This window comes from Miniopterus schreibersii (assembly GCF_964146895.1).
Source record: "Miniopterus schreibersii genome assembly, chromosome: 20".
Taxonomy (NCBI): domain Eukaryota; kingdom Metazoa; phylum Chordata; class Mammalia; order Chiroptera; family Miniopteridae; genus Miniopterus; species Miniopterus schreibersii.
In genome coordinates this window covers 979670-992416 of record NC_138122.1, presented here as the reverse complement: position 1 = coordinate 992416, position 12747 = coordinate 979670, and the positions used below count along the sequence as shown (strand labels likewise).

General features: G+C 39.8%; 1 protein-coding gene across 1 annotated transcript in view; it reads right to left on the bottom strand.

Annotated features, from left to right (window-relative positions):
• Positions 1 to 10491: 10491 nt before the first annotated feature.
• Positions 10492 to 12747, bottom strand: part of TECTA (tectorin alpha) — a gene marked incomplete at both ends in the record, with an annotated part of 117270 nt that continues 115014 nt past the window's right edge. Inside the window, 2 exons of the mRNA XM_081122727.1 lie at positions 10492 to 10592; positions 11106 to 11222. Of these exons, the coding sequence (XP_080978853.1) occupies positions 10492 to 10592; positions 11106 to 11222 (218 nt within the window). The remainder of the gene's footprint in view (positions 10593 to 11105; positions 11223 to 12747) is intronic.

The window sequence follows — 12747 nt, the reverse complement described above, 5'->3', positions numbered from 1 at the left end:
AATAATGGCAGAAAACTTCCTTAAACTGGTCAAGGAAAAGTTATACAAGTTCAGGAGGCACAGAGAGTCCCAAGCAAGAAGAACCCAAAGAGGCCCACACCCAGACACATCATAATTAAAATGCCAAAAATTAAAGACAAAGAATCTTAAAGGCAGCAAGAGAAAAGCAACCTGTTACCCACAAAGGAGCTCCCATAAGGCTGTCAGCTGATTTTGCATCAGAAACTCTACAGGCCAGAAGGGAATGGCGTGAAGTAGTCAAGGTAATGCAAAACAAGGATCTGAAACCAAGACTACTCTATCCAGCGAGGCTATCATTAAAAATAGGTGGTGAAATAAAGAGCTTTCCAGACAAAAAAGGATAAAGGAATTTATCACCACCAAACCAGCACTGCAAGAAATGTTAAAGGGACTGCTGTAATAAGTTGAAATACAGAGAGAGAAACATAGGCATAAAAAATTAAAACGGCAATAGATAAGTACTTATCAATAATAACCTTAAATATAAATGGATTAAATGTCACAATCAAAAGACATAAAGTAGCTTAATAGATAAGAAAACATGACCCAAATATATGCTGTCTACAAGAGACCCACCTCAGAACAAAAGACTCACACAGTCTAGGGAAAAAACCCTAAAACCCTAAAACCCCTACCAAAAAGCAAACAAACAAACAAACAAAAACTTCTGGAGGACTTTAAGGGAAAGATCGACAGCAATACAGTCACAGTAGGGACTTTATCACCCCCCTGACTTCACTGGATAGGTCTTCCAGACAAAAAATTAACAAGGAAACAGTGACTGTAAATGACACACTAGACCAGGTAGATTTAATTGACATTTACAGAACATTCCACTCCAAAGCTGCAGAACTGGCATTCTCTTCAAGTGCACATGGGACATTCTGAAAGGTAGACTACATGTTAGGACACAAAACAAGTTTCTATAAGTTCACGAAGATTGAAATCATATCAAGCATCTTTTCAGACATTTACACCATGGAATACTATGCAGCTATAAAAACAAAAGGTCCCCTACCCTTTGAGTCAGCATGGTGGGACCTGCAGAGTATTATGCTAAGTGAAATAAGCCAGTCAGAGAAAGACAAATATCACATGATTTTACTCATATGTGGAACCCAATGGACAAAATAAGCTGATGAACAAAATTGATCCAGAGACATAAAAGCATGGCACAGACTGACGAATCTCAGAGGGAAGAGGGAGTGGGGGTGTGGGAGGTAGAGATTAACATAAGAATTTATATGCATATATGTATACCCCATAGACGCAGACAATAGTGTTGTGAAGGCCTGGGGGGGAGGGGTCCAGGGAGGAGAAGATCAATGGGGGGAAAAAGAGGATATTTGTAATACTTTCAACAATAAAGATAAAGTTAAAAAAAAAGAGAAGACCCAAATAAATAAAATCAGAAATGAAAGAGAAGTAACTACTGTCTCCAGAAAAATACAAACGATCGTAATAAAATATGGCCAGGCCATTGTGGCTCAGTTTGTTAAGCATCATCCCACGTACCAGGAGGTTGCTGGCTTGATTCCTGTCAGGGCAGGTAACTGAGTTCCAGGCATGATCCCCAGTAGGGTGTGTGCAGGAGGCAGCAATCATTGTTTCTCTCAGTGTTTCTATTTCTCTTGCCCTCTCCCTTTCTCTCTTTGAAGTCAATGTAATCATCTCAATAGGATGATTACAACTAACGAAATTACAGTGGTAATAAAAAAACTCTCAAAATACGTAAGTCCTGAACTGGATGGCTACACAAATGTATTTTACCAAACATCAGAATCTTCCAAAACATTCAAGAGGAGAGAAGATTACCAAGCTAGTTTTACTAGGCCACCATTATCTTAATTCTAAAACCATAAAAAGACACTACATAGAAAGAAATTTATAGGCCATATCCTGATGAACATAGTTGTTAAAAAAAAAAAAAAATCAACAAAATATTGGAAAACCAGATCTAGCAATAAATTAAAAAGATCACACATCATGATCAAGTGAGATTTATTCCAGGCATGCAAGGCTGGTACAATATCCACAAATCAATAAATGTGATACATCACTTAAGCAAAATAAAGGATAAAAATCACACAATCATATCAATAGGTACAGAAAATGTATTTGATAAAATCCAACACCCATTTATGATAAAAATTCTCACCAAAGTGGGAATAGAGGGAATATACCTCAGTGTAATAAAGGCCGATCTGACAAACTCATGTCATACTCAGTGGGCAAAAAATAAAGGCATATCCCTTAAGATCAGGACCAAGACAGGAATGTCTGCTTTCAACACTCTTATTGAACATAGTACTGGAAGTCTAGCCACAGCCATCAGACAAGAAGAGAATAAAAGGCATTCAGATTGTATAGGAGGAAGTAAAACTGTCATTATTTGCAGGTGACATGATACTGTATATAGACAACCATAAAGATTCCACCAAAAACTACTAGAACTGATCATTGAATTCAGGAAAGTAGCAGGATACAAACTAAATGTCTAGAAGTCAGTTGCATTTTATACACCAATGACAAACTGTCAGAAAGGGAAATTAAGAAATCAATCCCATTTACATAAAAAAATAAAGTAATAAGTAATAAATTTAACCAAGGATGTAAAAGATCTATATTTAGAAAATTATGACACTGAATAAAGAAATAGAACAAGATACAAATAAGTGGAAGCATAAGTGGATGGGAAGAATTAACATCATTATAATGTTCATACTACCCAAAGCAATCTATAGATTCAATGCAATTCCTATCAAGATATCAAGGGCACATTTCACAGACCTGGAACAAATATTCCAGAAATTTATATGGAACCACAAAAGAACCTCAAAAGCCACAGTAATTTTGAAAAAGAACAAAGTTGGAGGAATCATAGACCTGATATCAAAATATAAAACAAGGCTATAGTAACCAAAACAGCATGGTACTGGCATAAAAATAGACATACAGATCAATGGACCAGAATAGAGAGCCCAGAAATAAGCCCATACCTTTACAGTCAGTTAATATTTGACAAAGGAGGCAAGAACATACAATGGGGTAAATGTAGTCTATTCAATAACTGCTGTTGGGAAAGCTGGACAGGTACGTGCAAAAAATAAAATAAAAATTAGATCACCTTCTTACACCATACACAAGAATAAACTGAAATGTAGTACAAACTTAAATGTAAGACTTGAAACCATAAAAATCCTAGAATAAAAACATAGACAGTAAAATCTCTGACATTTCTCATAACAATATTTTTTCTGATATATCTACTTGGGCAAGGGAAACAAAAGAGAAAAAGAAGTAATGGAACTACATCAAACTAAAAAGCGTTTGCACAGCAAAGGAAACCATCCACAAAATGACGACAGCCCACTGAATGGGGGAACATATTCACCAATGATGCATCTGATAGGGGCTTAATATCCAAAATTTATAAAGAACTTATATAACACACCACCAAAAAATCTCCAAAAATCCAAGTAAAAAAGGGGCAAATAACCTGAATAGTTTCATCTCTAAACAGGACATACAGATGGCCAGTAAACATTTCTCATCTGAGAAATGCAAATTAAATCCATGGATACCAACCTCACACCTGTCAGAATGGCTATCATCAATAAATCAACAAACATGTTGGAGAGGCTGTGGAAAAAATAGAACCCTCATGCACTGCTGGTGGGAATGCAGGCTGGTGCAGCCACTGTGAAAAACAGTATGGAGTTTCCTAAAAAAGTTAAAAATAGAACTTACTTATGAGCAGTGATTTCTCTTTTGTGAATATATCTGAAGAACCCCGAAACTCTGATTTGAAAGAATATATGCACACCTATATTCATGATAGTGTTATTTGCAATAGCCAAGATTTGGAAGCAGCCCAAGTGCCCAACAGTAATGAAGGATCAGAAAGCTGTGGTACATTTACACCATGGAATACTATGCAGCTGTAAAAAGGAAGTAAATCTTATCTTTTGCAACAGCATGGATGGACCTGGAGACTATTATGTTAACTGAAATAAGCAGGTCAGAGAAAGACAAATACAAAGTGATTTCTTATATGTGGAATCTAATGAATAAAATAAACTAACAAACAAAGAGACTCATAGATATAGAGAACAGACTGCCAGCTGTTGAGGGAAGGGTATTTGGGAGGATGGGTGAAACAGGTAAAGGAATGAAGCAAAAAAACAACAACCACCCTCATAGATTTAGACAGCAGTATGGTGATTACTAGAGGGAAAGGCAGGTGGGGGAGGTAGAAGAGGGCAAAGGGGGTTAAATGGTGACGGGAGGAGACTTGACTTCGGGTAGTGAACACACAGTACAAAATACAGATGATGCATACAGAACTGTACACCTGAAAACTGTCATTCCAATAATTTCAATAAAATTTTTTTAAAAAGAAATGAATTTCAAGAAAAAAACTGAAAAACACACAAACATGTGGAGGCTAAATGACTTACTACTAAACAATGAATGGTTTAACAATGAGATCAAAGAAGAAATAAAAATATACCTTGAGACAAATGAAAATGAAAATAAAACAACCCAAAATCTATAGGAAATAGCAACAGCAATAGAGGCCAACCTCAAGAAACAGGAAAAATCCCAAGTCAACAATTCAACCGTACACCTAAATGAACTAGAAAAACAAAAACAAACAAAGCCGAAAGGGCATAGAAGAAAATGATAAATATCAGAGCAAAAATATATGTAATAGATGTCTCTAAAAAGACAATAAAAAAGATCAATAAAATTGAGCTCATTCTTTGAAAAGATAAAAATAGATTACCAGACTCAAGAAAAAAAGAGAGGACTCAAATAAATAGAATAAAAAATGAAAAGGGGGGAAGTCACAATGGACCCCACAGAAATACAGAAGATTATAAGAAACTACTACAAACAATTATGTGCCAGAAAATTGGACAATCTGGAAGAAATGGATAAAGTTCTAGATTCATAAATCTTCCAAGACTGAATCAGAAGGAAACAATCTGAATAGACTGATGATTACCAGCAAAATCAAATCAACAATAAAAAACTCACAACAAACAAATGCCCTGACCAGGATGGCTTCACAGGTGAATTTTATCAAACATTCAAAGAAGAATTACACTTATCCTTTTCAAACTATTTTTAAAAATTCAAGATAATGGAAGGCTCCCAAGCTTGTTTTATGAGGCCAGCATTACCCTGATTCCAAAACTAGATAAAGACATTACAAAAAATAAAATTATAGGCCAATACCTCTGAACATAGATGCAGAATTCCTCAACAAAATATTAGAAAACCAAATCCAACAATACATTAAAACGATCATATACCATGATCAAGTAAGATTTATTTCTGGGATGTAAGATTGGTTCAATATCTGCAAATCAACATGACAAACCATATAAACAAAATGAAGGCTAAAAATCCTATGATTATATAAATAGATGAAGAAAATGCATTTGGCAAAACCCAGCACCCATATATAATGTAAAGCTCTCAGCACAGTGAAAAGAGCCAGAACATACTTCAACATAATAAAGTCTGTACATGACACATCCGCAGCTATCATCATACTCATTGGGGGAAAGCTAAAAGCTTTTTCTTAAGATCCAGAACATGACAAGGATGTTCACCTTCACCACTTTTATTCAACATAGTATTGGGAGGCCCAGCCACAAGATTCAGACAAGAAATAAAGGCATTTAAATTGGAAAGGAAAAAGTAAAACTTATTATTTGCAAGTGATACGACATTACATAGAACCCTAAAGATTCCTCCAAAAACTACGAGAATTGTTAAATGAATTTAGAAAAGTAGCAGGATACAAAATTACTGTTTAGAAATTGATTACAATTTTACACACCAACAATGAAATATCAGAAAGAGAAAATAAAAAAACAATCCCACTTACAATTGCATCTGACAAAAATACCTAGAAATACATTTAATCAAGGAGGTAAGACCTATAATCAGAAAATTAAAATACATTGAAGAAAGATATTGAAGAAGATACAAATAAAAACATAGACCCACTCATGAATAAAAAGAATTAACATTGTTAAACTGTTCATACTACCCAAAGCAATCTATAGATTTTAATGCAATTCCTATCAAAATATCAAAGGCATTTTTCACAGAATTAGAACAAATAATCTGAAAATTTACATGGAACCCCAAATGACCCCAAATAGCCACAGCAATCTTGAGAAAGAAGAAGGAAGTGTGATACACTACCTTATAACCATACCACAAGGCCATAGTAATCAAAACAGCGTGGTACTGGCATAAAAACAGACATAAGGATCGATGGAACAGAATAGAGAGTTCAGCAATAAAACCATGATTATATGGTCAATTAATCTATGATAAAGGAGGCTAGAATATACAATGGGGTAAAGACAGTCTGTTTAATAAATGGTGTTGGGAAAATGGGACAGATATATGCAGAAAAAATAAAACTAGACTACTTTCTTTCACCATACACTAGAATAAACTCAAAATGGATTAAAGGACTTAAATGTAAGACTTGAAACCATAAATTCCCTAGAAGAAAACGTAGGCAGTAAATTCTCAGGCATTGATCTTAGTGATATTTTTTACTGATATAGCTTCTTGGTCAAAAAGTAAAAATAAACACATGGGGCTACATCAAACTACAATGTTTTTGCACAACAAAAGAAACTACCAACAAAAAGAATCTCCTGAATGGGAGAAGATATTTGGCAATGATACCAAGTAAGGGGTTAATATCCAAAATTTATAAAGATCTCATACAACTCAATGCCAACCAAAAACAAACAAACAAACAAACAGTTCCTTTAAAAATGGACAGAGGACCTGAATTCAGGGTGTCCCCAAAATGTATATACACTTTGAATAATTAATTCCAATGGGTTAAATCTGAAAAGAAAGAGGTGTCAATTGATCTATCAGCTCTTAAGTGGGTATACATTTTTTTGGGACATCCTATAGACATTTCTCCAAGGAGGACATGCAGACAGCCAGTATACCTATTAAAAGATGACCAATATCACTAATCATCAGAGATGCGAATTAAAATGACAATGAGATTTCACCTCATACCTGTCAGAATGGCTCCATCGATAAACCAACAAACAAGTGCTGGTGGGGATGTGGAGAAGAGGAAACCCCTGTGCATTGTTTTGGGGATTGCAAATTGGTGCAGCCACTATGAAAACAATATAGAGGTTCCTCAAAACATTTTTAATAAAACTACCATATGACCCAGCAATTCCAATTCTTGGTATTTATTTGAAGAAATAAAAAAAACACTAATTTGAAAAGATATATGCACCCCATGTTCACTGGAGCATTATTTATAAGAGCCAAGATAGGGAAGCAGCCCCAGTGAATGAAAGGGAGGTGGTGCCTACACACAGTGGAGTAGTACTGAGCCATAAAAAGAATGAAATCTTACCATTTGTGATACCACGATGGACCTAGCGGGTGTTATGGGAAGTGAAATAAGTCAGCCAGAGACAAGGACCACATGATTTCACTTATATGTGGAATCTAAAGAACAAAACAAATGAACAAATGAAACAGAAAGAGACTCCTAGATGCAGAGAACAAACTGATGGCTGCCAGATGGGAGCAGGATTTGGGGGCTGGGTGAGAAGGAGAAGGGACGAGAAGTACAAATTGGCAGTTACAGAAAAGTCACGGGGATGTAAGTACAGCACAGGGAACATAGTCAATAATACGGGAATGACTGTGTGTGGTGTCAGTTTGGTACTGGAATTGTCGGAAGAGCACTTTGTAAATTATATAAACATCTAACCACTACACTGTACACCTAAAACTGGTATAAAATAATGTTGAATGTCAACTGTAATTTAAAGTAAAAATAGATGAATGGGTAATGGTGGTGCATGTGCATGCACATACACGCGACTTTTATTCATCCATAAAAAGGAATAAAATCCTGCCATTTACAACAACATGGATGGACCTTGAGGGCATTGTGCTAAGTGAAATAAGTCAGATGGAGACAGACAAATATTGCATAATTTTACTTACATGTGGAATCTGAAATAACAATTCATGGATAGAGAGAACACATTGGTGGTTGCCGGAGTCAGGGGGTTTGGGAGTAGGTGAAATGACTGAAGGTGGTCAAAAGGTACAAACTTCTATTAGAAAGTAAGTGAGCCCTGTGGATACACAATGCACACATGGTGCCTGTAATTAATAATGCTAAGTGGTATATTTGAAAACTGCTAAGAGAGTAGTTTTAAAAGTTGTAACTGTGTGGTGATGGATGTTAACATTGTGCTGATTATTTCCCCAAATATATATATACATATCAAGTCATTATGTCATACACCTGAAACTAATGTACTGTATGTTAATTATGTCTCAGTTTTAAAAGCGTCATTCTGACACAGGGACAGAAAAATAAACCAATGGAAAGTAATCGAGAGCTCACAAACAGGAGCACCGACACTGAAGCTTGATACCTAGTAAAGTGGGAAGTTCCAAGGGGAAAAGATAAATTGTTCAATAAATTCCTTTGAGAGAAAAAAAAGATAATCAGGTCTCCATTCACCCCTGTCCAGAGTGAGCATGAGGACCAGGCCCCTGGCACAAGCGGTGTCTCTTTCTGAGAGACCTTTGTTGTTTAACACTTTAGAGATTCTGGGTTTTCTGTTATGGGACCACCACCCAGCTTATCCTGATCATCGATGTCAATCAAGTGGGAAATCCAGAGGCCAAGAATAAAAGTGTGGCAGGAAAGGGTTTAGTTTAAAAGCTTTAAAAAAAACCTATAGTCTTAAATATCGAAATTTCTAATGACTTTGACATGAAAATCAAGAAAGAGGAGTTATTAAATACTAAAACCCTTCCTTGTATGTTTTTAGCTAAAATTCATCTAATGAAATCAAGTGAAAAGATAGTAAGACATACTGTGTTCAATTCAGATTCTGATTGTGAAATCTTAACTGGTGTGGGTGGTGCGTGCATTAGCTCATCTGAGTCTTCCGAACTTGAGAGGAGTCTGGAGCTGAAATTTCTATGTGAAAAAAGAACATCAACGTCCACCACAGAGAAGATGTATTGTGTCTCACGGAGAATAGATGGTTTCATTCCTTAATCCATCTCAACGCGCATTTTCCCAAAAGACCTTACGATGTCCAAGTTGAGGCAGATGCGTGTTTTTCTGCATCAATACTGCTGTCCTTTAAGCCACACAGCACGTGTGACCAAGACAAGCCACACTCGCTGGTGTTCCAGGGGGCTGGGTGAACAAAGCAGCTCAGTGCAGACCCAGCCTGCGTCCCTCTGCTTCCAAGGGTGACAGCGGGACATGCCTCCACGTGTGAGAGACAGGAGTGGCATCCGCCCCACAGGTACGGATGCTGAGGATTTCTGCTCAGCTCTTCACAGACTTCTGGGAAAAATCAAAATTGCCATCAACTTAAATCCAAAACAATTTCAAACTAAGCTTGAAGTGGTTTTTACCTTGTTTTAACCTTAAAAAGAGAGGCATTTCAGGGATGTATTTAATAGGCCCTCCATTTGGTAGTTAATTATAATAAATGTGTGTTTACGTACTACTTACAAAGAGGGTCGACCTGCTTCTCTTCTGCGCAGCCACCTTAGTGCCCTGTGTAAGTACCCACAAAGTCACATAATAAAGTGCACTAAAGCTCTGGCTAGCAGTGTAGATCTGATCCTATTGTTGCCGCCACTGCTTCCTTTTTAAAATCAGAGCATGCTATTTGGTGTGCAGGGCTTAACACCAGCAAGAACGATTTCAGCCATCAAGTAATGAGAATACTGAACACAAAGTTTATTTAAGCATAAAACACATTAAAAATTATTTGGTTGATTTAAAAAAGAGAAGGAATTGGGTCTGAGGGGATGGGATAGGGGATGGAGTTCTCAAGGTCTGCAAACAATATACCCAGTGACCAAGCTGCCATGGCAAGGTTGAAGGACACGAGGGTAGGGAAGGGGTTCATCATAAAGAAAAGGAGCAACACATGCATATCATAGACCAGACACTTGCAAACTTCAGAAAGATTCTTCAGAGGGAGTCGAGCCTCCCAGTCACTGCTGCTCCACATGTTCCACAGGCCCCTCTTTGTAAAAGCTATGATCCGGAAACAGCGCTGGCTGGACAGACTCTCTGCTCAGATTCCAGTCAGACGTTTCTAACCAGAATTTCTTCCTTCACTGGTTATTTACGTGAATCAGTTTCTAGTGACAACTGTTTGAAACTTTTAGGCAAGATATATGCTTTCCACAACTGGCTTTAGAAGCCCCATTGTGTGCTTTGAAAGAGGAGCTTGGAATTTCACTCATCTCCAGATCTCTAACCACTTGAGGCAGGTGGCATTGTGTTGAGATTCTGGACACTTTCGAATAGGTTTTGACTTAAGGGCACACACCTTTTATCCTACAGGGAATTGAAAAAAGTAAATTACAGTACTTCATATAGCAACCTTGAGTTAATTATGAGGTCGTGACTGATTTATACACAAAATGCCACAGTGAAATCTGGGTCACGATGAGAAGCAGCGTCCAGATTTGACGTTCAGTGGAAGAGTTAGAGGCTGTGAACAGAAAGGCACATAGTGAGTCCTATGAAAATAAACGTTTTTGATAAAGATCAGAGATTTCTGCAGATCCAATTAAAGGAAAGTGCATTTCTAAGAACTCACTTCATCCAAATGGCCACAAAGCAGCAGAATTAACCCAACCTTCAGAAGACTCAGTGGGCACCAGGGAGACCCTGAGCTAAGGCTGCTGCAGGAAATCTTGTTTGTTGAATCAAACATTCCAAAACCAATCACAGGCCAGTAGACTTGGTGACCATATTTAAGGCCAATATTATTATTTTTAAAAATCGCCTTCATCTTTTAGTGAAAGAACAGGGACCCAATGGTTTAAAAAAAACAAAATGGTGCTAAAATTTCTTGGGAGTTTTTCTAATCTTTCCTTCTTAATTTCTAAATTTTTATAGCTTCGTTGCTGTCTGCTTGAGCCTCAGTCATGGCTTTCTCCTCTCAGTATAAGGAAGTTCCTGTGCCCCAGCTGCCTGCCCAGAATGGGGGGGGGGTGTCTACCTCTGCAGCTCTTGCCGTCCTCCTGCAGGGCGCCTGTCACACAGCTGCACAGAGGCCCCTCCACCCGGCTGGTACAGATCTGCTCGCACCCTCCGTTGTCCTCACACCAGTCCAGCCCTGAAAAGAACAGTCAAGGTAACTGCACACAGTTCAACTCTTCAACTCATACCTATGGGCAAAGCTTAAAGAGAGGGAAGAACACAGGAAGCCCAATGTGACTGTGAGGGTTTGTTTGTGTTTTCTTAAAAATACATTTTTATTGATTTCAGAGAGAGGAAAGGAGAGGGAGAGAGAGAAACATCAATGATGAGAGTCATTGATCGGCTGCCTCCTGCACGCCCCTGACTAGGGATCGAGTCCACAACCCGGGCATGTGCCCTGACGGGGAATCGAACCCCGATCACCTGGACCCTAGGTCAATGCTCAACCGCTGAGCCACGCCGGCTGGGTGTGATTGTGAGTTTTTAATAGTCAAGAAAAATATTTCAGGAGAGAAACAAATGGCGGCGTAGGTAACAGCTGCACCCGCCGCTCCCGCAACCACATCAAAATCACAACTAAAATACAGACCCACCAGCACTCAGAGCCTCCTGAGATCTGGCTGAACAGAAGCCCCACAACCAGGGAGCTGAAGAAGCGCCCAGACTGGTAGGAGGGGCGGAGACGCGGGCAGGTCGGGGCTGAATCGTGGAGACAGCCGCGGGCCCACACCCGGTGCCGCGGGTTAAACCCATGAGGGACATCTCGGTGGTGGGGGTTTCCCGGAGGAGTGAGGCCCCCAGCCCAGGGCTCCAGGGCCAGGGAGAGACGTCCCCACAACTCCAGGCTGTGACACCAGCGGGACTGTCCCTAAGGGTCCCGGAGGCTGCGGGAGCCCCAGCAGCTCCTCGGACGCTCCCTCTGAGCTCAGCGCCGGGCAGCAGGCTGAAAGGACCCGGGACACTCGGGGAGGAACTAACCTGCCTGAAACCTGGGTGAGGGAGGGGCGGCTTCCTCCCAGGCAGAGGAGCTGGCGGAGGCCATGGCTCCTTTGGCGAGTCTGCTCTGCACACAGCCGGCAGGCAGGTGCCATATTTGAGTCGCCAGCACCTGACTCTCACCTTTGGCCCCGCCCCGTGATTCCCAGAGGCCCCTCCCCTCCCCACCCGCAGGCTCATCCAGGCCATTTCCAGTGACTTTTCTGTATAAGTGGCCTCTCGGGCCTCATGCTTAGGACTTTCCTAAAATCTCTCAAGCAGCAGTGTGCCCCATATGGCTTGATAAGTGGCCCCAGGCCTGGCACTAGCGGCAGCTGCATTGGCTCATAGCTTGGCCTCTCCTGGATGCCGCCAAGCCCAGCACAAGTAGCAGCCAACTACGGTTTGCTGTGTAGCTCATGCTGGTGGCCCTGGGCAAGGCCCTGGCACAGGCTGACTTTGCACCTCCCAGGAGGCCCCAGAGACAGTGCACCTGGTGGTCAGACTCGACCACACTGGATTACAACCCTACCACATCCACTAGTGACACACTCAAGGGTTGCACTTGGTGAACACCAAAGCCCCACTGAAGTAAATCCTGCTCCATACCGGTGTCCCCAGCACAGCAGCTCTCTGGCTATAGTTGCAGCTCGTCCTCATAGCTGATTGGCCTGGGGGTCAGCTCC